The sequence below is a fragment of the Camarhynchus parvulus genome, chromosome 7 (assembly GCF_901933205.1).
Source record: "Camarhynchus parvulus chromosome 7, STF_HiC, whole genome shotgun sequence".
Classification (NCBI taxonomy): domain Eukaryota; kingdom Metazoa; phylum Chordata; class Aves; order Passeriformes; family Thraupidae; genus Camarhynchus; species Camarhynchus parvulus.
Genome location: NC_044577.1, coordinates 13,832,372 through 13,858,585, shown reverse-complemented (window position 1 = coordinate 13,858,585; position 26,214 = coordinate 13,832,372). Strand labels below are relative to the sequence as shown.

Genomic DNA, 26,214 nt, shown 5'->3' with positions numbered 1-26,214 from the left:
AACTCTTATGCCATTACAGAGGAAGGGAAGACAGGGTGTTGGAATCAAATCTGTCAACATTTTTACCCTTTCAGCTGACTATAGTGAAGTCATCTCTGAATGTCTCTTCACCTAATATGCCTGAAAATCCTGCAAAATATTAGATCTCACAGCTTATTTGTCCTATTTTGATGTACAAAAGCACAGGTGTTAACACTCTGTGTTGTTATAACAGTGTCTGTATATATAAAACTTTGCATCAAAACAATTATAAAGATTTCTGTGAAGCTATTAGGAAACAAAGTGAGATGCAAGCCCCTGGAACGTACAAGGGAAAAAAACACTTTATAACACCATAGCCAGGAATTCAAAAATCAACAACTGGCAGACCACATCAGACAGAAAGCATATTTTTTGTTCAAGGTCTGTAAAGAAACTCCTAGACTGTGAAGAATACGTTACAGGAAACTTCTGCCCCCACAGCTATACCTCATTTTATCTCCTCATCTTTTCAAAACTGGCACAAACCACCCTGCAAACAGCTTTCCAACTGCATCAGAGAATCTCCAAATAAACCTGGAAGTTCCAGACAAATACAGCTTTGCCTGTTCAATTCACCATGCTCCATTTACAGATTTTGAAAACCTGCTAACAAGGATATGGAATTCCTTGTGAGCTCCTTTGAATGTTTAGGTTTTAGTTTGGATTTGGCAGGTGGCTTTCATTTGTGCAAGGATTCCCCAGGAATTTTGCCACTGGGAATGACTGAAGAGACATCTCCAGTCTGCTCACACCCCTTCTCCTGCCAGGAGACACAAGTTACGTGATTCTAGGACTTCATGTTGACTCTTCAGCAGCCTGCAAGACGAGCTAGTCTGCAGCACTCTGGCCTGAAAGAGCTGTATCTCATGACACTTTCGGCTACTGAGCATCAAGGAAATAGTTTGCAGGAAAAGGCCCAGCTGATGAATGGAATCCAATAAAACCCCATTCCTCAAAAATTACCCACCATACAATGTACAGAAAGCATCAAACTGCAGCTTTTGATCTTTAAACTGTTACCAAGAACAAGAAACTTCACTGACAAAAATTGGTATGTTAAAATAAAGTTCAAAATGTGTAAATGAACAGAATTTCTGTTCAAAGTCCTCTTCATTAACAGTTATTGCATATTTCACTGCAGGGAAAAAATAAGCAAGTCCTTATGAAAACTGAATGCTAATTTTAAAGCAATCAAAAATGCATAGATGTTTTAATTTAAAAAGAAATGGCTTTCTAACATCTTGACTCTTTCAACAGAAGCAGATGGTTTATATTGCTTTACTGCTTAATTAAACATTTTATATATTCTGTAAAATGGTATTTGATGGTGCCCTTTCCAACTAGCTTTCTAAATTTAAATTACAAAGTAATTTTATGTATGTACCATATTAATCAGATAATTAAATAAAATATTCTTATCTAATACCAACTTACTGACCTAGCTTCTGTCTTCTAATACATATGAAAAATCTAGTTGTCCACTTCGTTCCTATAGCTTCTTGATGGTAATACTAACTTTTTCCATAATTCTACTGGTTTCCTTTATTTTAAATAGTCCTAATTTAAAAGCCAATATTTTAGATTTTTTCCTTTTTATCCCCTTTACAAAAACAGGATAAATAAGATGAAATATTTTATGAAATGAAATATTAAAACAAACACCAAACAAGATACAGGTTTGGATACTGCTGTAAAAGCTAGACATGACTACTGATGAGTGTGAGAGGTTTGAGATAATGAAGAAGGCTTAATAAACTCACTCAGAAAGCATTTAATAAAAGACAAAAAGGTATGCTGTCCCCATGTTCCCCAGGGGAAAATAAAATCAGGGTACACAGCTCCACAAAACCACTATCAGACAGTTGGCAGAAAAAGGAGGGATGAAAAGAAAAAACTGGGCATAGCGAGAAAAGTACTCAAAATCCCTATTAAGTACAAATTTGATGCAGTAATTCCAGCAAAAGGAAGGGTTTCACAATTATTATGTGTAGTTCCTGGCATGACTTTCTAGAGCTGATTCAAAATAACCATATAGTCACTGAGCCAGGGAGTTATTTTAACTCACTACCAAAGACAACGTTAGACTAGAATGAACTTCAGTCTGTTCTCTGGGTTTATGGATCAAAAAGGTGAGAAAAGGTGTGTGCACAAATGGCGCTGCTTACTTACACTGAGGCAGGGTCCTTACAGAAGCAGGTGACAAATACCTATCACAAAGTGCAGCGTGAATTTAGCAACTTATGTGTTATGTGAAGTCATCTGGGTCACAAGTCATTACACCCTTCATGAAAACCAAAGGCTCTGGCACTTGGGCACACTGCAGATTTTAAGCTACAGCAGCTTTTCCTGGTTCTTCCTGGCCACTTGTTCACCACACTGAAGGTCAGAACTCCAAGTCTCTCCTGCTCCTCTTGAGCCAAGGCCACACCACTGAGCAGAGGAGAAATCCAAAACATTCATAGATATTCCTTAATCAATTAAATGCACCTATGTCACAGCACAGTTCTTTATGTATGACCAACACAGTGTACAAAGAGAAGCAACCCATCTAGACATGCAGACGCATAATTCCATAAAAATCAGCAGCTGGGGGAAAAAACAAACAAACAAAACCCCCAACAACAACAAAACAAAGAAACAACAACAAAAAAAACCCCAAAGCATTTGATTAAATCACAACATCAACTTGAAAAAAATTATGATAAACCTAGGATAGTTAGGTGGTGAAATGATCAGAATCTTCAAGACTATATAAAAGCATTCGCTCACCATCTCTTTTAATGCTCAAATCAGCCATTCAAAGACACTGACAAAATGAACAGCAGAGTAACTCATAAAACTTAGTACCAATGGGATTCAGGCAAACTAATTTTTCAGGTACACTATACTGGAGCATATCTTTATATTTGTTGATTCAATAGGTTTTTTTCGCAAAAATATTTCACAACAGAAATTTATTCAGGTAGCTGAAACTAAGGAGCAAGCACAAAATTAATCCCCTTTCAACAATGAGCCTTGGGTACTTCTATGTTACTTTAATATTGTCAGAAGCAACAGTCAGAACTTATGATCGGTTCCACCTACATAAATGAGAGCAAGGGAGTGAACCAAGACATTTGACATAATTTCAAACAAAGCAAGTGCACAGAGGGGCACACGGTAAGAAACACTCAATTATAGGCATCGCAATATAATCCTGAATTATCTTTGAAACAGAAAATACTTGCAAAGACTTCCTGCAATGTATCTGTATTTCATAACCTGCTTTTTAGGCCCTGCTCATTAAACAACGTACTTCTTTTTCTCCACAAATGGTGAAAACTGTTTAGTGCTTAACTATTAAGTGCTTAATGGCGCTTTGCCCTATGTGAACTTTTTTAAAAGAGATCCCCTGCAATCCCCTGGGGTTGACACCGCTGGCTCTGAGTGCCTAGAGGCTCTTCGGGCGGGGTGGGCGCGGACTGGGCAAGAGCCTGCGGCAAGTTCCCCCGCTCAGCCCCGCCGCCCGCACCGCTCCCCTACTCAGCCTCGCCTGAGCCACTCCTGCCCGCAGCGCCCGCAGCGGGCGGCGGCAGCCGGGGGCGGGCGCGGCGAGGAAGGGGCGGGCCGGGGCCGGGCTGGCGTGCGCGGGAGGGGAGCGGTCGGGAGGAGCCGAGCCCCCGGGCGAGGCGGGCGCGGCGGCCACGTCAGCCCCGGAGCCGCCCCTGCCCGCCTCCGGCCCAGAGCCGGATCCCGGGTCCCGCCGCCCCTTCCGCCGGCGCCGGGGAAAGCGCTGCCGTCCCAGCCTGCCCCGCGCCCGGCCCGCTCGCAGCGCCGGCTCCCGCAGCCCCAAACCGGGGCCGGCCCCGCTCCCGCTGCGGGGGAGGGCAGGCGCGGCGGCGGCCGCCCCGCCCGGTGCCTGCCGGTGCCTTCCCAGCCCTCCCGCCGCAGCCCGGCCCCAGCCCCGCGGGGCTCCGACCTGAGCGCTCCCGGCGGCAGCAGCGGCGCCCGGCGCGGGGCTCGCCCGCCCGGCTTTGTCTGCGAGGGGCGTTCGCAGCCGCCTTGGCGGGCAGCCCACGCCCCGGGGCGGCGGCCGGCTCAGAGGCACCGGCCCTTCCCGCGAAATGAGCCCTGGCGGGGCTGCTGAAGGTAAGTATGAACCCTCCTGCACCCGCCTTTTCTAATGCGATGCAGGTGTGTGACTTTTAGTGCCATCCAGTGAAGCTGTGCATGATTACCCCGATTAAGGTAACAGTTAAGAGATGGTCTGCCACTTGTGTGGTTTCGAGAAAGAAGATAATTAGCCCCCCAGAAACTTAAATGCTCACGTGCAATCCGCACAAGCTGATGTTGGGGTTTGTTACTAACCTGTGTTTATTGAAGAAGTAGTAATTAATTGTTTTTGCTTCTGTCATCTTACAGGGTGTCTCTTTAGCAAGACTTGTGACAATGAAGTAGAACAGGCGTTTTGAAGAGCTCTGCCATAAATCCAGCTGTGTCTCTGAATGTTGGTGCATTTACTGGAGACTTTTCCCAAAGTCTGTTTGAATCAGAGCCTGTGACATTTCCAAAAGCTTCAAAATGGAGTTTTTAGCATCCAAAGGAGATTATATTAGATATTTCAAAAGGTCTTTATTGCTAGTTTTAGTATGTGTAATAGTTCTTGTGTGCACTGATCAGGACTACTATAGTTTACTTGGAGTATCCAAAGAAGCAAGTAGTAGAGAAATACGACAAGCATTCAAAAAGCTAGCATTAAAGTTGCACCCTGATAAAAATCAGGTAAGTTACCTTTTTAACAAGTCAAAGTTGTTGACTTAATGGATCTTAGTGTTTAAACAAAGAGTAGTTTTAATTTATCAAAAATCTCTCTCTGTGAACCACCTGATAATACAGTTCAACTCAGATTTTCTCCAGAAAAAATTTACAAAAGGTGATAGAGTTGAATGTGGGCTGCATTAAATTGCAGTAGTAAAAAGAGTCAAGAGTCTTTAATTCTCACTTATATTTTTGTAACTAGAGGAAAATTTATTTGTATACTGTATTACCTTGTTGGTAAGCTGTTGAGTTTTCCTCTTTCCATTTAGTTTTGGGGGACTTGCTATTTCCCTGCCTTGATGTCTCCTCTAAACATCAAATAAGAACAGCCTGTTCTGAGACATCATTCTCCAAGTACCAAACAGGACAAGATAGGCATCCTGGGACTGCCAAAGGATATTGGTGGAGGTTACTCTGAACCAACTGGAGGGAGAAAATTAGAATGGCTCAGTCTGTACTACCGTATTTCTGAAATACAAAGAAATCACTTTTAAACATCATCAGTTTTTCCTTGAAATGACATGAAATAAGCAGAAATTCACAGGAAATAAAAGGGTTTAGAACTTTGTATGTACAACTGCATGGAGTCCCAAAAGACAGCAGTATTTCATATCAGCGCAGGGCCTGCCTTCACTGACTACATTGGAGCCTCTGACAGAGCTCAGTGAGAAAGCCAAATGTCAGCAAAGTTGGAAATGCCAACTTGTAGCTATGAAATGAAAGTTTTGTTTTCTCTGTTGGTACTTTCAAAATAATGGCGTTTGGGGGTCAGATTCTGTTGTTTCCAAGCATGCAGATACTACTAAAGATTTTTCAACAGGTTATTTTCAACCTTAGCAATGATATATAAAAGATGAGCCCATTAGACAAATTCCATAATAGTAATTAATTTCCTGTGTATCTAGCTAAAACAAAAATCTTAAGAAAAAGTGTCTTTTGAATGAAACGTGTAAGCAGAAATTAAAAGAGCAGGACTGTGTGGCACATTTTGCACACCACTGTTACACTGCACCTGTGCAGATCACAAACTTGGATTCTAAATATGTCTGCAGATTTTTCACCATTCTAATTCTCAAGCTACCTAGAACAAAAATGCTTTCTAAATAAAAGGAGGAGGCATTTGTCTACCCTGATAAGACCACAAGGGATTAATCTGTCTCTAGCAGAGATTTTGAGCTGGTCAAGTAGGGATTCTAGGGGAGTGGAAAAGATTATGGAGGAAATGGTATGTCTTCATTCTTGAGTATTTTTTTAAATTCCACTGAAGAGACAGTTGAAAAAAGAGGGTTCACTGGAGAATGTTACAGCCTCCTACCTGTTCGCTTTGTATTTCAGTTGTACTTTAGTGAGGGCAGAATAAATAAGAGAACAAATCTGGCTTTGGGAAAGGACAACTTTGCTGTAGTTTGGTTTGAGATAACAGTGCAATGTCTGCTTCCATCACAACTGACATCCTTAGCAGGAATATAAAAGTATTTCCAAAGATAATCTTCTCAGCATTATATGCACTATGTGGTTTGTTGATTAATTACTAATTATAGTTTTCCTTACATAGAATGATCCAAATGCACATGAAAATTTTTTGAAAATAAATAGAGCATATGAAGTACTTAAAGATGAAGATCTACGGAAGAAGTATGATAAATATGGGGAGAAGGGTCTTGAAGATCAGCAGCAGGGAGGTCGGTACGAGAGCTGGAACTTCTATCGCTATGATTTTGGTAAGTTTTGATGTGTTTGTGATTTGCTTAAAACAGTCACAAGGAAATGTCATTCAGATCTATATCAGAGCTTTTCACATGTTTATCATGTATCCTCTCCAGATTTCTGTCTGCTCTGCAGCTGCCACTTTCTGTCTGCTGGCCCAGTATTTTATTTACCCTGTTAATGGTATTTAAAGATGCAATCTATTTACCTAGCCTTTTGTTCCTGATGCTTGCCTTTTTATAGGTCATCTAATTTCTTGTTTATTTTTTTAAAGTACAAAGATTTTTTTCACTTAAATGTCAGTGTTAATATTTCATCAGGATTCTTTTTAACTTTTTAATGTAGAAAGACCTTCTTTGTTTAGTGTTCTTCAGGGCGATTTTGAGAGGAAATTTTTGCACTGTCAAGCCTAGCAGATATGCAATTAGACATCAGTAAAGAGGTAGCAGAAACTGAAAAAAATAACAGAATCATACCTAAAATGATCTTGAGACAAGTTACTTAGTGTTTGTCTCAACAAATTTTAGGTAGTTGTAGGGAAAGGCTGCAATGAATGATTCTCAGAGCTGCTGTAACAGGAGTAAACTAACAGGGAACTGAGGAACATAGTTGGACTGGCATGAAAGGAGCAGCTGAAAACAACATCTACCTTGGCAACAATTTTTTTCTAGTGTTGTTTGATTTAATATGTCCCAATCTCTAAGAAATTAATGTCTGTGCAGATTGAAATTGTATAAACCAGTGGCACAAGTATCACGGTAAAATATGGAAATTAGCCTAAAACTTCTTCAGATTTAAATTTTCTCTCCCAGAAGTTCTATGCTTGATTGAGAAACAGTATGCTGAAATGTCTATTAATCAGTGATTTAGGGAGCATCTATTTTTATATGTGTGTGTGTATAAATAAAAGTATAGCTTTATATATATTTATATGTATGGATGAGCATAAGTACTATATTATGTGAGATATAAATGAAAAGTAATATAAAAAGTACCTAGTCACCTGTAGATATTGATTTCTCTCATTAGTTATTTGCATTTGATCCTTGTACTCAGGTGAAATGACATCTCACCATGTTAGGTACTGTAAAAATCTGCAGCCATAGTAGCATAATATAATGCTCTTTATTAGTATTTTTGGTACTCTGCACTGCCTTTCCTGTGTAGTTGAAGTAGTGCAGTGTTTTGTAGTGATGCCCTAGGTAGGACTGGTTAGCTTTGTCTTCCTTAACTTCCTTTCTAACTTTTCCACTAACAAAGTGTGTGTAAATGCATTCCACTGCATTCACACACACTTTGTTAGTGGAAAAGCCTGTGGCTGGAAACACCTTTGTGATCTAAATGTTTAGGTAACCAGAGGCTGAGAAAGTGTGGAAGCTTCTGGACATTACATAAAGCTCTCAGTAAGAGCTGAGGCTTCTTGAATCTGTCTTTAATCTGACAGCTGGATGATGTTATTTCTAACATAGTTTCTCTTGCCATAACAGCAGTAGTTCGAATTTTCTGCTTGCTCCATGGTTGGTTACTAAATTATCAAAAGAATGTTCTGATAGTGGCTGTGGTAGCATGAGGGTGAGCGAGCTAGCAGGAGGTTAAACAAGGATAGCATTTTTGTAAAACCTCTGCCAGTTTTCAACTTAAATCTGTCTTCTGTTATGCATAAGATGACTGTTTGTTTTAAAGGTGGAAAAATAAAAAAGCAATTGTTGGTTTTTTTTAATAGGTATTTATGATGATGATCCCGAAATTATAACATTGGATAGAGGAGAATTTGGTAAGTTTTTTAAATAAATGGCTGTTTGACAACATGACAACCCAGAGTATAATTTTTACATATTGAGCTGTGTCTTAGTAGGCTTTTCTTACCTATCTTTACTAACACATGTTGGAAAATCATCTTCACATGAGAAAACAAACAATACAAAAAAACCTTTAATGCTTCCTGTTAAACACTAGTTAGCAAATCGATCAATATCAATAAACAGCTTACATTAAGTTTTAGAGCTATTATGTGAGGTCTGTAAAAGGAAATTATTTGAATTTAAATTTTGTTACTCCTAATTTGTCATTGATGTTTCTCTTGTATAAAAATGCACTTGATAAAACTTTTCTAATATAATTCTTTTCTGTGAAATCCAGTCAATTGTGTGTAGTTCAAAACCAGAAGGTGATACCAGATACTAAAAGCACAGCTAAGGAAAACAAGATGTGGAAAGATAACAGTTTCTATGTGAATATTGTCCAGGTTTTTTTTCTTTTAAAATTACAACTAAGTTGTTTGTAACTAAGAGAGGCTAGAGTAAAAAATACTGGATTTTGTGTGATTTTTTATCTGCATATTGAGTATGATTTCCTGCGTGCAAGATTGGACCTATATGCTGAATTAGTCTTGTAAACTGTTCTAAGAGCAGACCCTCATGATTTCCCTGAGACCACAGGCTTTCTTTGGTTAATCTATTTGCAGGGTCAGCATATTCCTTAGTTGTCTTTTTTGTGAGGATATTTTAATACAGTCAAAAAAAAGGTTACAAAATCCACTACAAGAAAATTGGACAGGGTGAAAGCCAAGTAATTAAAGCTGATAACTGCTCTTTGTGTATATTTTGTTGCTCTTGTCTGCTTTCATAAGCAAGATGATTTATGTTTCCCATGACTTTTCTAGTAATTACATTAACTTGGATTTTTAAATTACATTAGACATGATTTCTTCATAAAAATACTGCCAGGTGAGGCTCACTAAATACATAAAGTAATATAAGGAAATGGAAAATTCTAGTGGGTAAAAATCTTTTAGAACTTGTATTTTGCAACTAGACTTACACTATCACACATTTCAGCTAGAATAATCTGCAGACAGTACTTTTTTTCTTAATCAGTAGAACAGATGCTGAAAGTCAGAGTGCTGATACCTTCTGAAACAGGATTTTCATGCACCTGCCTACAACAGTATGTTCATCAGAGTTACTGTTACTGTGCCTGGCATTAAATACTTAATACAGCTTTTGGGGAATACAGTATAGCAAAAGTGTACATCCTCGATGTTACTACATTGCACATGTGCATGATTTACTTACAGTTTTCTTCTCTCCACCTAGATGCTGCTGTTAACTCAGGAGAACTGTGGTTTGTGAATTTTTATTCTCCTCGATGCTCCCACTGCCATGATTTAGCACCTACGGTATGTAAACCAAGTAAATGAACTCTGAAAATGCATTGGTTTTAATAGCCTAAAACTTAACATAGTAGATTTTTACACTGAAGCTGAAACTAGAGACAACAATTCAAAATCCCAGAAATAAAACATGTGCTCATTTTTCATTATATCTTTATAGGAAAATAGACTCTTTTTTGACTTTTTTTTTAGTGGAGAGAATTTGCTAAGGAGCTGGATGGAGTAATACGCATTGGAGCTGTGAACTGTGGAGATAACAGAATGCTTTGTCGAATTAAAGGCATTAACAGTTACCCCAGTCTGTATGTTTTCAAAACTGGAATGGTGAGTGATAAGACATCAAGTGTTTTTAGAATGAAATCTGTTGAAGTGTTTTTTTAATACTTGTTCAGTCATAGAGATTTTTTTATAAAGGTCTTGCTTTATAGTATGTTACTTCCTTTAATAATAAATATAACTTTTTCTTTACCTTGGTCAAATTATTTTACAAAGTTAACATCAAAAAAAGTATTTGTTAATATATGTAATTTATATTTTATGTATAAATAAATTTGAAATAAATGCTAATATATTTTTACAAGGGTTTTTCTGAATAATTTTTCTGTGCAACATATCACTTCTGATTGGGAAGCTACTGTCAGCAGTGGTGCTGTAGCAAAGCAACAAGTCTCCTTGAGCAGTTTCTCTTACAGCGTTGTAAAGGACTTTTCAAGTACAAAGCATAGTCTGTGGTTTTGAGTCTTAAAGAATATGACCCTATGCCTAAAGAAACTTGGAAATTCCTTCTGCAAGATTCCCTCCATGCTGCCTGCATGATGTGTGTCACTCTTTATAGCTGCTTGCTAAGTCGTGGTGCTGGGGTGGTGTACGAAGTGCACCCGAATAGATGGGTACATTTTGACAATGATAAGTTTTAAGAAATTGAATGCTAAATGGAGTGATGTAAGCAATTTTTATTTAAATAGAAATACAATCATTGGGAGTTGGTGTTTCTAATACTAAATTGTCCTCATGTTGCAGCATTTGGAAAGAAATCACATTGCAAAATTTAAATTAAGGGTAAATTTCAAACATTCTGATAGGGGAGGGAGAGAACAGTTAGGGTGGTAGTGGGGGTTGGTCCTGCAGTTGCTTAAGTACTCTTAGAAGAACACAGTAGGTTTTGGGATGGGGTTATTTGCCTTTTTTTTTTTAATTTTATAAACTTTACTTTTTGTCTTCTGTAGCAGCCAGTGAAATATTATGGAGACAGGTCAAAAGAGAGCTTAAAGAACTTTGCCATGCAGTATGTTACAAGCACAGTCACCGAGTTATGGGCAGGTAATGTTCACGTTTGTCTTGGGGGGCTGTTGTTGAAATTGTTTTTGCTATATAAAATATGGCAGAAACTATGCATATGACTGAATCTGTCAACAATTGCTAAGTCTTCTTTTTGAGAATAAAAATAGTTCATGTAATTTGCTAATACAAATATAAAACCTTGTTTCATGGCCATGTTTAACTAGTCGCAAACTGATGCAAATTGTTTCATTCTTAGGAAATTTTGTAAATGCTATTGAAACTTCATTTGCATCTGGTGTTGGTTGGCTGATCACCTTCTGTGCTGACCGTGGGGGTAGGTATATTAAATACTTTTTAAATAATGTGACAAAAAAAGGACTTCTGTTGATAGCGGCATAATTCCTTTTGCTGCTAAAAAACATCTTAGGTCACCACAGTATTTGGCCTGTGGGTCATTTAAGCTCTCTGTTAAAAGCAGTTTGGCAAAAGGACATTAATGGAGATATTATGTTATTGTCCTTCTGTAATGTCCTGTGAGTCATTAAAGCAGCATTGGAGTGTAACCCATCGGGAGGGGAAGTGGCAGAAAAGGTTTCTCCCTTCAATTTCCAGCTCAGGTGACAGCTACTGCTGAGATACACACCAGCTTCTTATCATAGCTGAGCAGCAGAAAGGCTATGTCTCCCCCTTAAACCACCAATATTAAAATTTAGCTGAATAAGTTCTAAGTTAGGTTTGCACACAGTAATTGCCTCTTACCACTGTTTGCCCCTGGCTTTCTTGGGATCAATACTGGATGCAATATATGAGAAAGTTACCTTGGTTAGCTGGTGGAGCTAAGTAAATGCACTACACCTTGGACAAATAAAGACTTCCCAGCCTTATAAAGAGACCTTTGTTCTGAGAACTGAATAGCCAGAGCCTCAGTCTTGAATTTACATTTGTAAATAGCTTGATTTCAACTTGCAGCCCTTTCATTATTAAGTTTTCAACTTTGTTTCAGTTAAGGAAAAGTTGATGCATCTTATTTAAAAAAAAATCTGCATCCAAAGGCAGCTTTTCAAAGCATATGATATATTTATAATAGTGAATTATTATTTGTATCACAGAAAATGGATATTTCTGTTGAAATATCATTTCAAGATTCTATGTAGGTACTTAGATTATTTTTTTTTAAACAGTGATTAACAAATTTTAAAGGTCAGTCTTTACAGTAAAGAAAATAGTAAAATTGTTTAAATGAGGATTCTGTGTTGATGAAGCAAGAGAATGTTATTTGTGGGGGTTTATTAACTTAGAGTAGACAGTCATTAATTGCTGATTATTAGATATGGCAACTCCAGGAATACTAGATGAACAGCCAGGAAGCTAGAGATGGTCATGTTTTTTGGGAGGAAAGGGGCAATTCTAAGCAAGAGTAGATTTAGTGCATTAATAAGGTGAAGTTTTATGTTTGTAAATAAAAAATTTTTGTTTTGCAGATTGCTTGAGTTACCAAACCCGCCTTAAACTAGCTGGCATGTTGGTAAGCAGTGTTTCACTTTGAAAGCATTACATGTTATATTTAAAACAAAATGACAGAAGTGAAAGCATCAAATTGTAACTAAACCTTTCACTGAGTTTAGTAGAACCAAGATATCACCTGTTAACTTTTAGAAGAATTCAGTACTTTGCCCAAGTAGCTTTTGAAATAACTATTTTTTTTAAGAATTTTGTAAAATAAAATTAATATTACATAATAAATTACAGTGTTGTTTCTTTTCATTTTTTAAGTATTATAAATAATTGCCTGTGTTGGGATTTTCAAAAGCATTTCTGTACCTGAAATTTAAAAATACTTTTCTTTGGATTTGTTTTGTGTTGTTTTTTTCCTAATTACAGGAAGGTCTTGTTAATGTGGGCTGGATGGACTGTGGCACCCAGGGTGAGCTTTGTGATAATTTAGATGTCTCATCTAGTACTACTGCATACTTCCCACCTGGAGCCACCATAAATAACAAAGAGAAAGGAGGTGTTTTGGTATGACTTGTCTTTTATTATCTATTTAGATAAACAAAGTGATAACCATGCTAAAGGAATGTATAGATAATTTCCAGACTGATGATACACAACTGAAAAGATGTCTTTTTCTTTTCTCTTCTAAGCTGATATGCTCTGCATGAGTTTATAGCCCTGTGTCTACTCAGGCAGTGATCCTGGAGGTGATTCCAGTTTGCTGGGAGAGTGAACAGCAGCCTGTGACTCTGCCTGGCCACCTCCCCAGGAGGCTTCTGGAGCAGTTCTGGGAGTTCAGGGCTGGGAAGTGCTCTGTGACTGGCCCAAGAGCTGCTTCTAACGCTGCTGCCCTGGGCAAGCCTGGGAGTCTCTTCTCCCAAGTAAAAACTGACAGGACAAGAGGAAATGATCTCAAGCAAGGGAGGTTTAGATTGAATATTAGCAAATCTTTCTTCAGCCGAAGGGTTGTGAGGCACTGGAAGTGCCCAGAGGGACGTGGTTGAGTCAGTATCCCCGGGGTATTTAAAAGACACGTGTGGACCTTGCACTTGGGGATGTGGTTTAGAGTAGTGAACTTGGCAGCTGCTTACAGCTTGGACTCAATGACATTACAAGTCTTTTCCACCCTAAATGGTTCTGTGGTCTTTGATGTGCCCCTGATTTTTTATTCTAGAAATAACATGCACCAGGTATCACAAGTTTGAGAAATGCTACCCTGACATGTGTGATAAAAGTACTCCTACAGTGTCTGTCAGTACAAATTTTACTGCTCAGTTCTGTTCTAAAATTACAACCTACATTTGTGTGGTAGTTTTAACTTCCCTAATTGATGGGAGACATTTCTGTTTGAAGCACGACTTGTTCCTTTATTGTCACTACTATTACCTGTATTTTTAAAAGGAGGAAAATAAATTGCAGCCTACCTACTTTGAACCTTTTAACAACTCAGTTACTGATTCATATTACTTCCAAAATTTTACAAGTTAAGGAAACATAAATATCTCTACAGTGCAGTTACGGAGGGTTTTAAACCTAAATTGGAGATCTTGTAAACTTGGTTGTTGGGTTTGGTGTGAAATTTGAATTTCACACTCTTTGGTCCCTGTCTTGACAAATACAATTTCTTGAGCTGAATATTGTAGGCAAGTGAGTTAAAAGCAGTATTCTGAGAGTGATGTTTGTGAAATTACATGTATGAAAAAGAAATTGATCAAATAAAATATTATTAACTGCATTCTCCATTTGATTGAAGGGAACAAATCAGAATAAATTCCCTGACACTTTGAGTACTAATCAGGTTGATGTTTGTAATTCCTTCTAATAAAGACAGTTAATTTTCTATCCTAGTTTCTTAGCTCCTTGGATGCCAGAGAAATATATCAGGAAGTAATGCAGCATCTACCAGACTTTGAAATCATCTCTGCAGCATCATTGGAGGTAATTTTTAAAAAATATGCTAAGATATCTTCAAATAATATATTTTTATTGTTTTTTTCTACATTTTTCAAATCCTGTTGACACAACAACTTAGCATTTAACTGAATATTACTTCTTTTTATCTCTACCCAAAATTATTTAACATTGTTTGTCTGCATTCTCTTCTGTTGTTTAGCAAAATAACAAAAGTACAGGGAGGAGATTTCATAGGAATGTAGGAAATCACAGAAATTGCCATTGCAACTCCCTCTGCAACTGCAGTATTCTAGTCATTTTTTGAATCAACTACATTGTGGAGAATTTTGGTTTAAGTGTGTTTTGTTTGGTAATTTAGAAAGAAGAAAATACTTGTTAATCTGTGATAAATGATGTATGAACTGAAATTGAGTCTCAAAAGTAGGTCATGTCTTGGAGGAAAAACAAAAGTAAACCTCTTTCCATACTGGTAGTTGCACATAACAGCATAATTTACAACGGGAAATCCACACAGAAACAACAACATTAGAGTGCAGCTTGTAGCCAGCTTGCTGTCAGATTTTTTCCACTTCCTTGATTGTGATGTAGTAAAAGGAAGTTTAGTGGAAGGACTGCATGAAAGAATTTGTTTAGTGGAGGTCTTTTGGAGATGAATAACTGGACATTTGCCGTTATAAAGCACAAAAGAAGTTTGCATGTTGGTGTAGTTGGGATTAATTTTTTGTGGTGTTGGTTTGTTTTTCCCTGTGATTTAAAGGACCGTCTGGCTCATCACCGGTGGCTGCTTTTCTTCCAGTTTGGGGAGGGGGACAAATCAAATGTGCAGGAGTTTAAGAAACTTAAATTTTTACTGAAAGATGAGCATATTCAGGTAAGAGTGCTCACTCATCTGATGTTAAATGCTGTTTACATTCCAAGAACAAGTCATGGTTTTCATTGTTATTAGCTTTTACTCCACATGCCACCTCTGGTACTGGAAGAGATATACTATCATATAGCAGATCTGCAGTAAAGTTTTTTATTTAAAGCAATCACTTGCATTTCCTGTATGTTTTTAATAATTTAAAAGTAGAGAGAGATTCTCTTTTAAATCTGCTTTGTTGTTGGAAATGTTGCTGCAGATCCCATTCCGTTAATAATTATAAATTAACATTCCAACATCAAATTTATGTATGTGGAACTATATATTAATTATTCAGAAAACCCTGTGATCATGTTGATTATTTTCTTCATAAAAAGTAACGAAGTTCAAGCTTTGCACTAAAGGCTTACAGATTGTGTTATTCTATAAAGTATGTATTTTTTTTAATTGTTGCTTTGACTAGAAGAATTTTAATGTTACATTTATTTTAGATTTCTTCTTGCTTCCTTACTGTTGTATTTGGGAGGAGGGAAAAAAGAATTCTTCAAGTTTTTATTCTCCATTTTGGCCTTTAAATTAAAAATTAGCAAGCAACCCAATATAGTTATGCTGGTAGTTTTCCTTGAACGTCAATTTTCTGAAGATCTCTGTTGTTTATAAGAAAGGCTATCAGTTTTCTATATTTTTACCTTTGTTTTCTAACTCTTACTTCCTTTCAAAATATGTTAATAGATATAAATTAGGCTGCTTTAATTAAAATGGCATTGTCTGTTAAATATAGGTTGGGAAGTTCGACTGTCTTTCCTCACCAACCATCTGCAACAAACTGTATGTTTATCAGCCTTGTTTAGCAGTCTTCAAAGGAAAAGGAACTGGAGATTATGAAATTCATCATGGTAAGGGAGACTTTGGCAAGTTTAAATCATGACCTAATCCCTTTGAGATGACAAAATCTTTGGCAAACCACTTTTTTTCCCCCAAAGATAAGTTTTGTAGCTTTAATATTTGCTGTCTTTCCTCTGGCCATAGTGTAGCCTTACACAACCTATTTGTAATTTCCTTTGGTTTTCTTTTTTCTGTTTTTCCTGGGTAAGCAGTCATCAGATGCTGAGGGATGTAGTTTGTCTTTGCAGTCTGTTTCAACATTATTTGCATAATGACATACAAAGGAAATCTCTGAAGCTGATCAGGACAGCTTCTGCTTTAGGTAGGATAACTAAAGAATGTTGTAAGCCACACCCTTCAGAGAGGCCTGACATGCTGGGTACACAGTGCAGCCAGTTTGACAAACTTGGATTTGGTTTCATGTACCACTGCATTAATTCCATGCTTTGTTAATTCTGTCCAAGATATTGAGACTTTTACTGCTTACTTTCATTTCCAACATCACAGTTTCCTTTCAGGAAAGGCTGGACCTATGTTACTATTTACTGCTGAAAGGATTCAGTAATGCTGGTTGAAGAAGAGGAGGGCCTAAAGCCAAACTGTAGCTTGCAGGAACAGGTGTAGCTTCATCCAGAATGTGGCACAAGGCAGCTATGCAAGATGAAGTTCTCATTTTTCAACCTCTGAAACCTCTGAGGTAGTAGAAACAGCCTGCTAGGATTAAGTCAGAATCTCAATACTGTTATAAACAGGAAAAGTGAAAAGTTTTTCACTGTTTAGAAAAAATTAGGCTTATCAAGGGGGAAGGATGATCCCATACATCTAATGATTGGTATATAAGGAAAAGTCTTATATACTTCCTGAATATACATTGCTGCAGAGGGCAGGAAGTGGTCACAGCCATGCAGCATTTTTATAATGTTGTGGATTAGTGGAATAGAAGTATATTGGACTTCAGTGCATACAGGGTTTTTTTTCTGAAGGGTTTGGTTTACTATTTAGAAAATAGATGGCATGTAGAACATTCACCAATAGCCATCTCACTCCAGTCTTTATGAGAAAATAATCCTCAATGGAATCAGGCTTTTTTATATGCTATGTTGAAGGGCTGCAAAGTTTTAAAATCAAAGAACAGTAATAAATCTTGGTAAGTCATTGTGCAGTGACTTCAGATTTGATTAACCTGAAGTTCTTATTCTCAGACAAACTCATTTCTGCTGACAAATACGTATACAAAGGTTATGAAGAGACTGGATCTTTGCCCACTGGAGCTGTGTGAGCAGTAATTTCAGTTACACCTAAATAGCTGTGATTTATCAATATAATTTATTTTGCTTGAAGTTTTTACCTTGTCAATCCCTTTGCCAAGCCAAGTATATCTAGAATTGTACTTTTTAATTCCAACACAAGTAAGATGGTAAAATGACCAATAATCCTGCCACAAAAAATCTCATCATTTTGTTTGACAAAAACATGTTTTGTCTTGGAAAAAGTATTTATTTGGCTAATATTGGGTAACTGTCCAGTTTAATATTTAGCCACATATCAACTATCAACTACAGTATGTCCTGCCTGCATAGGTTTGGACAGTTTAACATTATCCTCCTAAGGAAAAGCAACATCATTTTATGCTACATTTACTTAAGCAGGCTGGGTTTAAAGATTAGACAAGGGACTCTTATTGCTTTCAAAGAGTTTTTTAATTACACCTCTCATAGGTAAAAATTGAATTTCCTTTATACATTGTTTTTTGAAGGAAAGAAGATCTTATATGATATTGTTGCATTTGCCAAAGAAAGTGTGAACTCCCATGTCATCACACTGGGACCTCAGAATTTTCCTGACAAAGATAAGGAACCATGGCTTGTGGATTTCTTTGCACCGGTAAATATTGGATATCTATATATTCCTTCTTCTAAAATCTGTTTTGTAACTTTCTAACAAGGTACTAAGGAGTAGCTTGAAAGTGCCCTTCAGCATCATGAGACTGTGTTCTAATTCCTCTTTCCCTGGGAGCTTTAGTTCCTAACTGGGTTTTGTGTCTAGTGGACTCTGTTGTCAAAGCAGCAGATGATTAATCTCAAATATTCTCCTGAGAGCTACCTGTGGGAAAAGCAATTGCACTTACTTGCATTTTGTCTTCTAGTGGTGTCCTCCTTGTCGAGCTTTGTTACCAGAGCTGAGAAAAGCATCTAAACATCTTTATGGTCAGCTTAAATTTGGAACACTAGACTGTACTGTCCATGAAGGCCTTTGCAACATGGTAAGCTGCAGGAACTAAAAATAAAGAAATACAAATATAATCTTTTCAAACAATATAATTTTCTTTGAATTGGGGGTAGGAGGATATGGGCAGACAATGTTTCTCCTTTAACATTACTTTCCTAAAGGGTAGTAAATTGAACAGGCACTTGTATCATATTTTTTTAAATAAGCAAACTATATAACCACTATAGATAATGTATAAATGTGGAATACAGGTCTGATTTTATTCTAATTTCATAGTGCTACTGGAAGACTTCAGAAGTCTCAGAATTTAATAATTCTGGGGGCTGGGGTTAATGTCTGAAAATGCACAAAATGGATGTGTTAATGGAAAATGAGCAAAAAAGGACGAACTTTTTCAAGTTTTATTTATATATATTTACCCACTGAGGAATTCAAATTATAGGAACTGGCTGTGTTCAATGGTAAACAATAGTTATTCATACAGTCCAAACATTCCATCTGAGAACTGGGAATAGTTTTAAAGCTAAGGCTTAGGAGGCCCATGGATTAATTGCTGTGTTTGTGGAGCATGGCAGAAGAATTACTGGCTGGTTTTTAAATTGAGAACACAGTTTGCCATCTCTGAACACAATTGGCATCTTCTCTGTACTGATTGCTTATGGTGTCAGATTCTCACCTGCACGTAAGCCTGAGCACTTGTACTGTACACACTGAACAGATGAGGAGCCTTGAGCACCAGTACCAGGGACAGTTAGAGGCAAGTCCAAGAGCTTTAATCATTCTGTGGAATTTGTTATTGTTTGTTTTATCAGCATAACATTCGAGCTTACCCAACAACAGTTGTGTTCAATCAGTCTGATGTTCATGAGTATGAAGGACATCACTCAGCTGAGCAAATCTTGGAGTTTATAGAGGTATGTAAATGATAATGTTGGTTGCAGTCTTGTTCTATGCAGTTCATACACAAATACATTCTTCAGCTGGAAGATTCTAAGATTTTTTTTCTTTTAATTGGACAAGGAAAATAAAAAGTGAAAAAACTTCAGGCAAGAAAAGTGATCCAGCAACTGTCAGTCAGAGACTTGACAACTAATGGGTTAATTTCCCTAATCTGTCACATAATTTATTTGAGATCATTAGCAAATAAAGATCCCTTCCAATCTGCAAAATAATGATAATTATTTCTATCTTATGGAGAGAATAAAGGAATTAATATTACAATACTTCCAGCTTTTAAGGTGGAAATGCTTCACATACACACCTTGATATAGGAGGGGGTTCACATTTTTGTTAATTAGATTACTGCTGTCCACACTTTTCAACTGTCCTTGAACTTTCTTAACTGCATATTACTGGTATTGATCACTGTTGATACTGGTGTTCTGGCACCCAACTTGGCTCCAGCATTCAGGTTCACTGCTATATCCACAGGCTGTTTTTCACTTTTTGAAGAGGCATTTCTCTCCAGGTAGCTCAGAAAAGGCAGTTTCAAGAACACACATGCAGAAACAGGTGGAGATTAGTCTTTCAGTTGGCATTCAGAGGCCCATAGTGCACTATATGTATTCTTTTGCATTCCAGCGTAAATAGCATGGCTGAGTTTTGTAACACCTGTTTCTGCCAGATAAGCTGGATTTCTTGGTTTTTACCTTCAATTAAGAAAAGGCAGAAAACCTCCAGTTTGGAGCATGGGTGTACTTTTTTGATAATTTTTCTCAACAACTTAGGCTTTTAAAATTAGATTTTTGGGTTGAAGGAATGTCTCTTGGTGCTTCTATGCCTTTCAGTGGTGTGGAGTCTTCCCTACCAGAGTAACAAGCAAATTTCACAGAACATTCTCAAAATTTGACACTGTTTGTACATGATGGCCCTGGATAGGGGATACACTGTGCAACAATGAGTTATGCCTATGAGCTATCTTTATTTAGGATCTTAGGAATCCATCAGTGGTCTCCCTAACACCAGAGACATTTGCTGAATTGGTTCAGAGAAGAAAGCGAGAGGAGATCTGGATGGTGGACTTCTATGCTCCATGGTGTGGACCTTGTCAGGCCTTAATGCCAGAATGGAAGAAAATGGCCAGGGTAAATCACATTCAAACACTTTTCTGCTTTTGTTCCTCTTCTGGGAAATTGCTGAGATGGTACAACTGCTTTCTTAAGAGAATTGTCAGCAAATTTAGAGACTAATACTGCCACCAAAACAGGCAATTCCTACCTAACAGTTTTGGATTTTATTCGACTTTTTAAAAGTTTCAATACACTGATACTGTAGTCCAGTTTTTCATGTTGGTTACAAGTGTGTAAGGTCATTACAGTGTTCTCTCATTTGCAGAAGTAATATTATTCTACTGACATCCATTCCTGGAGATTTTTACAGGAATTGGAACTAGAAAATCTGTGGGGAAAAAAGGGCTTTGGAAACAAGCCTGTGATTTCGAGACATTTAGAACTTGACTAGGAATTATAGCCAGGATTTTCTACCTGTTGGAATGTCTGTGAAGTGCTAGTAGCTCTGTAGGACACGCTCAGTAATCATCAGCTTCCCTGCCCATGCCAGGTAGTTTGGGCCTTTGCAGCAAATAGAGTGTGTTCAGGACAGGCCCACATTGACACTGCTGGCACATCTGCACTGCACCAGCATTGGCACAGTTACTGAGCTGTCATGGGGCACACAGGGCATTCTTTGCACTAATTAATCCCACTCCTGAGTGCCTTTGAGGTAAGGGAGGTGCCTTGTGAGCCATGTGTATGCAGCTTATACTAAATGTGTGTATGATGGGAATGCATCTGGGTGGCTGACTCTGATACCAGTGATCTGTTTACAGGGAAGAGGAAAGCCTTGTGATATTCTTGGTCTGTTTTGTTGAGATTTTTTTCCCCGCGCTAAGAAGTATTACTGAAATTGTAGTAGTATTGGTTAACATATTTGATGGTAGGTTTTCTTCTTTCTTTTTCAGATGTTAAATGGATTAATCAGTGTAGGCAGTGTGGATTGTCAAAAATATTACTCTTTCTGTCACCAAGAAAGTGTTCGGGGCTATCCTGAAATTAGACTCTTTCCTCAAAAATCAAACACTGCTCATCACTATTAGTAAGTACATTGCTTCAGTTTGGGAAACATTCCATGCTGTGAAACAAGACAAATACAGCTCTTCTCTTGTGTAGAAGAGGTTTATCACAGCTATTAGAATAGGCGGTTAGGATATTACTGTACTGAATACCATTGGCTTTGTTACTTCAAACTAGGGATTTTATTTCGCCATTTCATTTCAGTAATTTGAAATTACACAGGAATCTTAGTTTTTATTTCTTCTTTTTCTTGTCTTTGTCTTCTAGTCCTTAATTTTATAGGTTTTAATGCTATCTGTGAGACTTTTCATTTATTCAGATTTGAAAGCATGGTAGAAATATATCCTAAAACTTATCCATTTACATTCTTTATTTGATTATCACCACTCTTCAGAGCGGGTTGTTTGTAAGGTTTTTTTTCAGAATAATTCAAACTATTGTGCAACTGGCTTTTTTTTTTTTTCTTTTACATTTTTATAGTAGCTACAATGGATGGCACAGAGATGCCTATTCACTCAGAGGCTGGGCATTGGGGTAAGTTACTGCACTCAACTTTGTTCACAAACTGCTTGCTAGGATAAATAAATATTTAAATACTATGTAAATCAAGAACTAGAAACACTTGGGTATTGCTTAATTTAAGATGTTCAAGTTTCTACATCTTTTCACTTACTGCTTTTAAAATTTGGAGAAATGGCATACTCCTTGCTGTCCACCTATCTCCTGAAGACCATATTATTTTGTTTACCACATTTTAGAAGTTATTCTCCTATAGTACAAAGTGTGAAATAGGGATTTCCAGACTAGTCATGTTGTTAATTTGAGCAGCTTTTCTTAAATGCAATTTGCTATTGTTTAAAGTTTTGAATGTATTACGATTGTTACTCTTCCTTTACACAGATATTTACCACAGGTGTCTGTAGATCTCACCCCTCAGAGTTTCACAGAAAAAGTTCTGAATGGGAAAGATCATTGGGTCATTGATTTCTATGCTCCTTGGTGTGGACCTTGCCAAAATTTTGCTCCTGAATTTGAGATGCTTGCAAGGGTATGTTTTTAAATGTACTGGTAGCTTGTTATAATTGTAATGGTTAAAATCTTACTCATCAGCACTTTATTTCTTAGCAGTCATCCAAAAACCACAATACTTTCATGAGCCTCCTACGCAGGGAGTGATGCATGCTTCAGGTCCCACTAGACAGTGGGTGTTGTCTTCCACAGACAGACACACAGAGACCCTCTTTTGAAACAGATTTCAACTTTGGATGGAGTGGCCTTTGGAGCTGTGCTGTGCTTTTGTGCTTTGCTCTGAATTCATGTACAAGTGCTCTCTGAATACGTAGAGAGACACCTGGCACAAGGCTGACAGTCTGGGAAGCAAGCTAGCAACTACTCTGAAATATTTCAGAGATTTGAGCAACATTTTTTTTTTCAGCCACACTGCTGGCTTATTCCACTTACTTGCTTTTACTCACCCATGGAAACTTGTAGTTTGTTTCTAATAAACATTTCTTTTCAGGCTGTTAAAGGAAAAGTAAAAGCTGGAAAAGTAGACTGTCAGGCATATGGTCACACCTGTCAGACTGCTGATATCAGAGCCTATCCTACTGTTAAGTTTTACCCCTACCAAGGAACAAAGGTAAAGTGTTAGTGGTGAGCAGTTACTGTTAGTAAACGTATTTCATTTCACCTTAAAACTAGAAAGAATACTTCTATAACATATTAAAGTGAATTGTTTATATATTACTGTGTCTCCAAATAATCAGTTTCAGTAATACTTAAAATAGTAGGACAGTGATACAATAATAACAAATTGCAAATTAATAGAAGCAAATAGACGTAGAATTCTAATAATAATTAAAATGTGGGCTTAATCAGAACTAGGGTTTAATTTGCAAGGTCTTGGGTGACAAAATGTTTTTTAACTTTTACCAATGCCATCACCAACTACCCAAAAGTAGATGGTCTCTCTCTAAATGAAATATGGACAACTTCATTTTGGCTAATGAGAAGTATAATGAAATGTTGTTATTATATTGAAACACCAGTTTGACATATAATATATTGTAAGACGGATAATTAATGAAAAATATATGGTTGTGTTGTCTCAAAAACAAACCTTATTGAACTATTTCAATTATCAGTGGGACTCTTTCAGATCAACATTTCCTACTAAGAGTAATATTATAAATTAAAAACACAAAGAGTATGCAGATAGTTATAGGGAATTGCCTTTATTCTTGTAACACTAATAAATTTCAGAAATATTATAGTGACTTTTTAAATATATTAATGCTGAAGAAAAAGTATTCACTGGTTTCTGATAGAGAATTGGCTTAACTTACTTTCCTTTTTTTTAACTGAATTTTTAATGGGAAGTTCTAGAAATCTTTCATCGAGCAATCCCACCAAATTCCATGAGATTTTCTGTGGTGAAGTGTAAATACATTCTAGGTCTTCAAAGTAGCTACCCACAGATACAGATTTCACATAGATTACAAAGTGGCAGGCTTGTAATAGCTGTGTAGCTTAAACACTCCCCGCAATAAATGTGAGCAAATTGTAACTATTTCAGGTTTCTTTAATGATCAGGACAAAATTAGTGGTGTTCTGAAAACTAGCAGCTAAGAGTGGTTCTTAGTACAACGCAAATTAGCATTGTTTAAACAGAGACAAAAATATATCCATGAATCATAAATCAAGCTACCAAGGCCATTGTATTCTGCCCTGCTTTTCTCTTGAATTTTGTCTGAAAATTGTGTAACATATTACCCATGCTCTATTTTTATTTTCTTTTAAGAAAAGTGTTCTTGGGGAATACATAGACAGCAGAGATGCAAAAGGTATAGCTGACCTTTTGAATGAAAAATTAGAAGCAATGGAAAAGAAAGAAAAAAGAAAAAAATCTAGAAATAAGGTAAGAACACTTACTGTGGAGCCTTTGCAAAAGACTTGCTGTAAATAATAACTTTCTAACATGATGTTAGTATTTGTTCTTTATCCCTAGCATTAAATGCAAATTACAGAGGCAAGATTGGGTAAACTTAAGAAGATACTAACACATAGCTGCTTAAGAAATGTTTTTCCAATTGAAAAATTATTGCTACCGAAAACTTTAAAATCATATGAAAAAATATTTTTGTTTGTAGTTTCAAAGAAACTCCATTGTTTACTTTCTTGTCACTAGGATGAACTCTAACTGGTACTGAAGGTAGATACAATTCAAAATATTCTGAAGCTGTGAAGATAGAAGACACCACAAGGAAAATATAAGGATAGTTACATTGGTGACAGGACAAGACACATGAAAACAAGTTTGAGTTCACAAGCATACACAACTGTATGAGTTCTGTTAAACTGTGGGGAGATGAAAACATTTTGGTTTTGGTGGAGGCAATGTTTCTGCATGTCCCTCTTCTGATATACCAGCTACCTTCTTCCTGGCCAAACACTGGAGTTGACCAGAAATGTGGACTCTATCACTTTTGCCTACCCATTTACTAGTTCCTTATATTTTTTTCTGTCTCTTCTCAAATGCTTTTTGAATGTGGCACTCAGCCTGTGGCTGAATATGCACTCAAAGCACTCTGCAATGCAGAACATAATGACGGATTGTCTATTTGACAGACAAACAGTTGGACCTGATGATTATTCTGCTTTGGGGTTGCATTATTGTCTAGTCAATGGTTAAGAAATAAAATCAAGAACTGGTAGGAGGATATGTTTATTGAATTAAATTGCTCTTGCTCTCAAGTGGATTACTCTGTTGTGGCAGTGGTGATGCTACCTGGATGAACAGAACTTTGAAGAGCTTTAGTTGCTTGGTTTGGTTTTCGGATTGTGTTTATTCTTTCTTTTTTAAGCAAGAAAGAAAAAAATAAAATAATTCAAATATGGTATTAACTTCCAAAGTTTAAATTATGCAATAGAAGCATCTGGTTAAGTCATTAGATCATCACTTTTATCATTGTCTTTTTAAATATGAATGTATTCTGTGGACATATTTAACCTCTTTTGACACTACCACTTTCCCTTTCCCTGCAGACATATTTTTAGGTGGGGTTTTTTTTTGTTTGTTTTTATATAATCTTCAGGCAAGCAGGAGAGCAAGTGCCTTCTTTAATTTAATAATGAACACTGTACATTGCAATGTCTCCTCATACTTCTTACTAGAATTCCTGCTCTAAAGAGTAATATTTTTCAGAGCTTCTCCATAGACAAGAAAAATTACAGCAGATGACAATATCTGCAAACAACTGTTCATGATTTCAATAAAATGCTCCCTCGCTCTTGACAGATGGAATTTCCTCCCTTCTCTCTACGTATTTAGACCTAGCATGACTGGTCAGTGTATTATGAGTATTACAATTTGTAAATACATTGTTATTGACAAGTAACTTATTTCATGAAGAAGGCAGCAAGAAATGAAGAGATACAAGTAACTGAGACATTCAACTGTTTTTTCCCCTATTCTCAGGGTTGCCTCTATTGATTTTTCATTTTTGCAGCATATTATTCTAAAAATGAAGAGACTATTGCATCTATTTTTTAATAAAGTAGATCTTCTTACATCCAAATTTAACTTCAAATTCAATCACAGTTAAAAATTAAAATTTTAAAACAAACTGTTTTGGTCAGTTTTTGCATATCACTGTAACTGCGCTTCCCGCCTTCTACGCCCTTCTTGGAGAATGAGGTCTAGGAAAAGTTTTGAAACATATTTAGGCTGTGGGGAAGAGGATTTAGTTTAAATATCAATAAAGTTCATTTTGAAGATATAA

At 37.0% G+C, this 26,214-nt stretch overlaps 2 protein-coding genes across 5 annotated transcripts in view; one reads left to right on the top strand and one right to left on the bottom strand.

The window, feature by feature from the left end:
* PDE1A (phosphodiesterase 1A) overlaps positions 1 to 4,084 on the bottom strand; it is a 198,337-nt gene extending 194,253 nt beyond the window's left edge. For all 4 annotated transcript variants that reach the window (XM_030952806.1, XM_030952808.1, XM_030952804.1 and 1 more), the window contains exon 1: positions 3,980 to 4,084. The gene's annotated coding sequence lies outside the window, so the exon portion shown is untranslated. The remainder of the gene's footprint in view (positions 1 to 3,979) is intronic.
* Positions 3,719 to 26,214, top strand: DNAJC10 (DnaJ heat shock protein family (Hsp40) member C10). The gene is made up of 23 exons (XM_030952803.1): positions 3,719 to 4,149; positions 4,423 to 4,782; positions 6,374 to 6,539; positions 8,249 to 8,299; positions 9,621 to 9,703; positions 9,890 to 10,021; positions 10,924 to 11,017; positions 11,235 to 11,312; positions 12,460 to 12,503; positions 12,860 to 12,997; positions 14,321 to 14,410; positions 15,144 to 15,257; positions 16,030 to 16,144; positions 17,890 to 18,017; positions 18,280 to 18,396; positions 19,175 to 19,276; positions 20,291 to 20,446; positions 21,322 to 21,455; positions 21,914 to 21,967; positions 22,334 to 22,481; positions 22,953 to 23,072; positions 24,234 to 24,350; positions 24,621 to 26,214. The coding sequence occupies exons 2-23, from the start codon at positions 4,582 to 4,584 to the stop codon at positions 24,630 to 24,632; spliced, it is 2,394 nt and encodes a 797-aa protein (XP_030808663.1). The 5' UTR covers positions 3,719 to 4,149; positions 4,423 to 4,581; the 3' UTR covers positions 24,633 to 26,214.

Bases quoted from the DNA above. Each gene is read 5' to 3' on its own strand.
- DNAJC10 (XM_030952803.1), top strand. From the start codon at position 4,582: ATGGAGTTTTTAGCATCCAAAGGAGATTATATTAGATATTTCAAAAGG. The intron at 9,704-9,889 runs GTATGTAAACCA...CTTTTTTTTTAG, and splicing joins GCCATGATTTAGCACCTACG to TGGAGAGAATTTGCTAAGGA. The intron at 11,313-12,459 runs GTAGGTATATTA...TTTGTTTTGCAG, and splicing joins CTTCTGTGCTGACCGTGGGG to ATTGCTTGAGTTACCAAACC.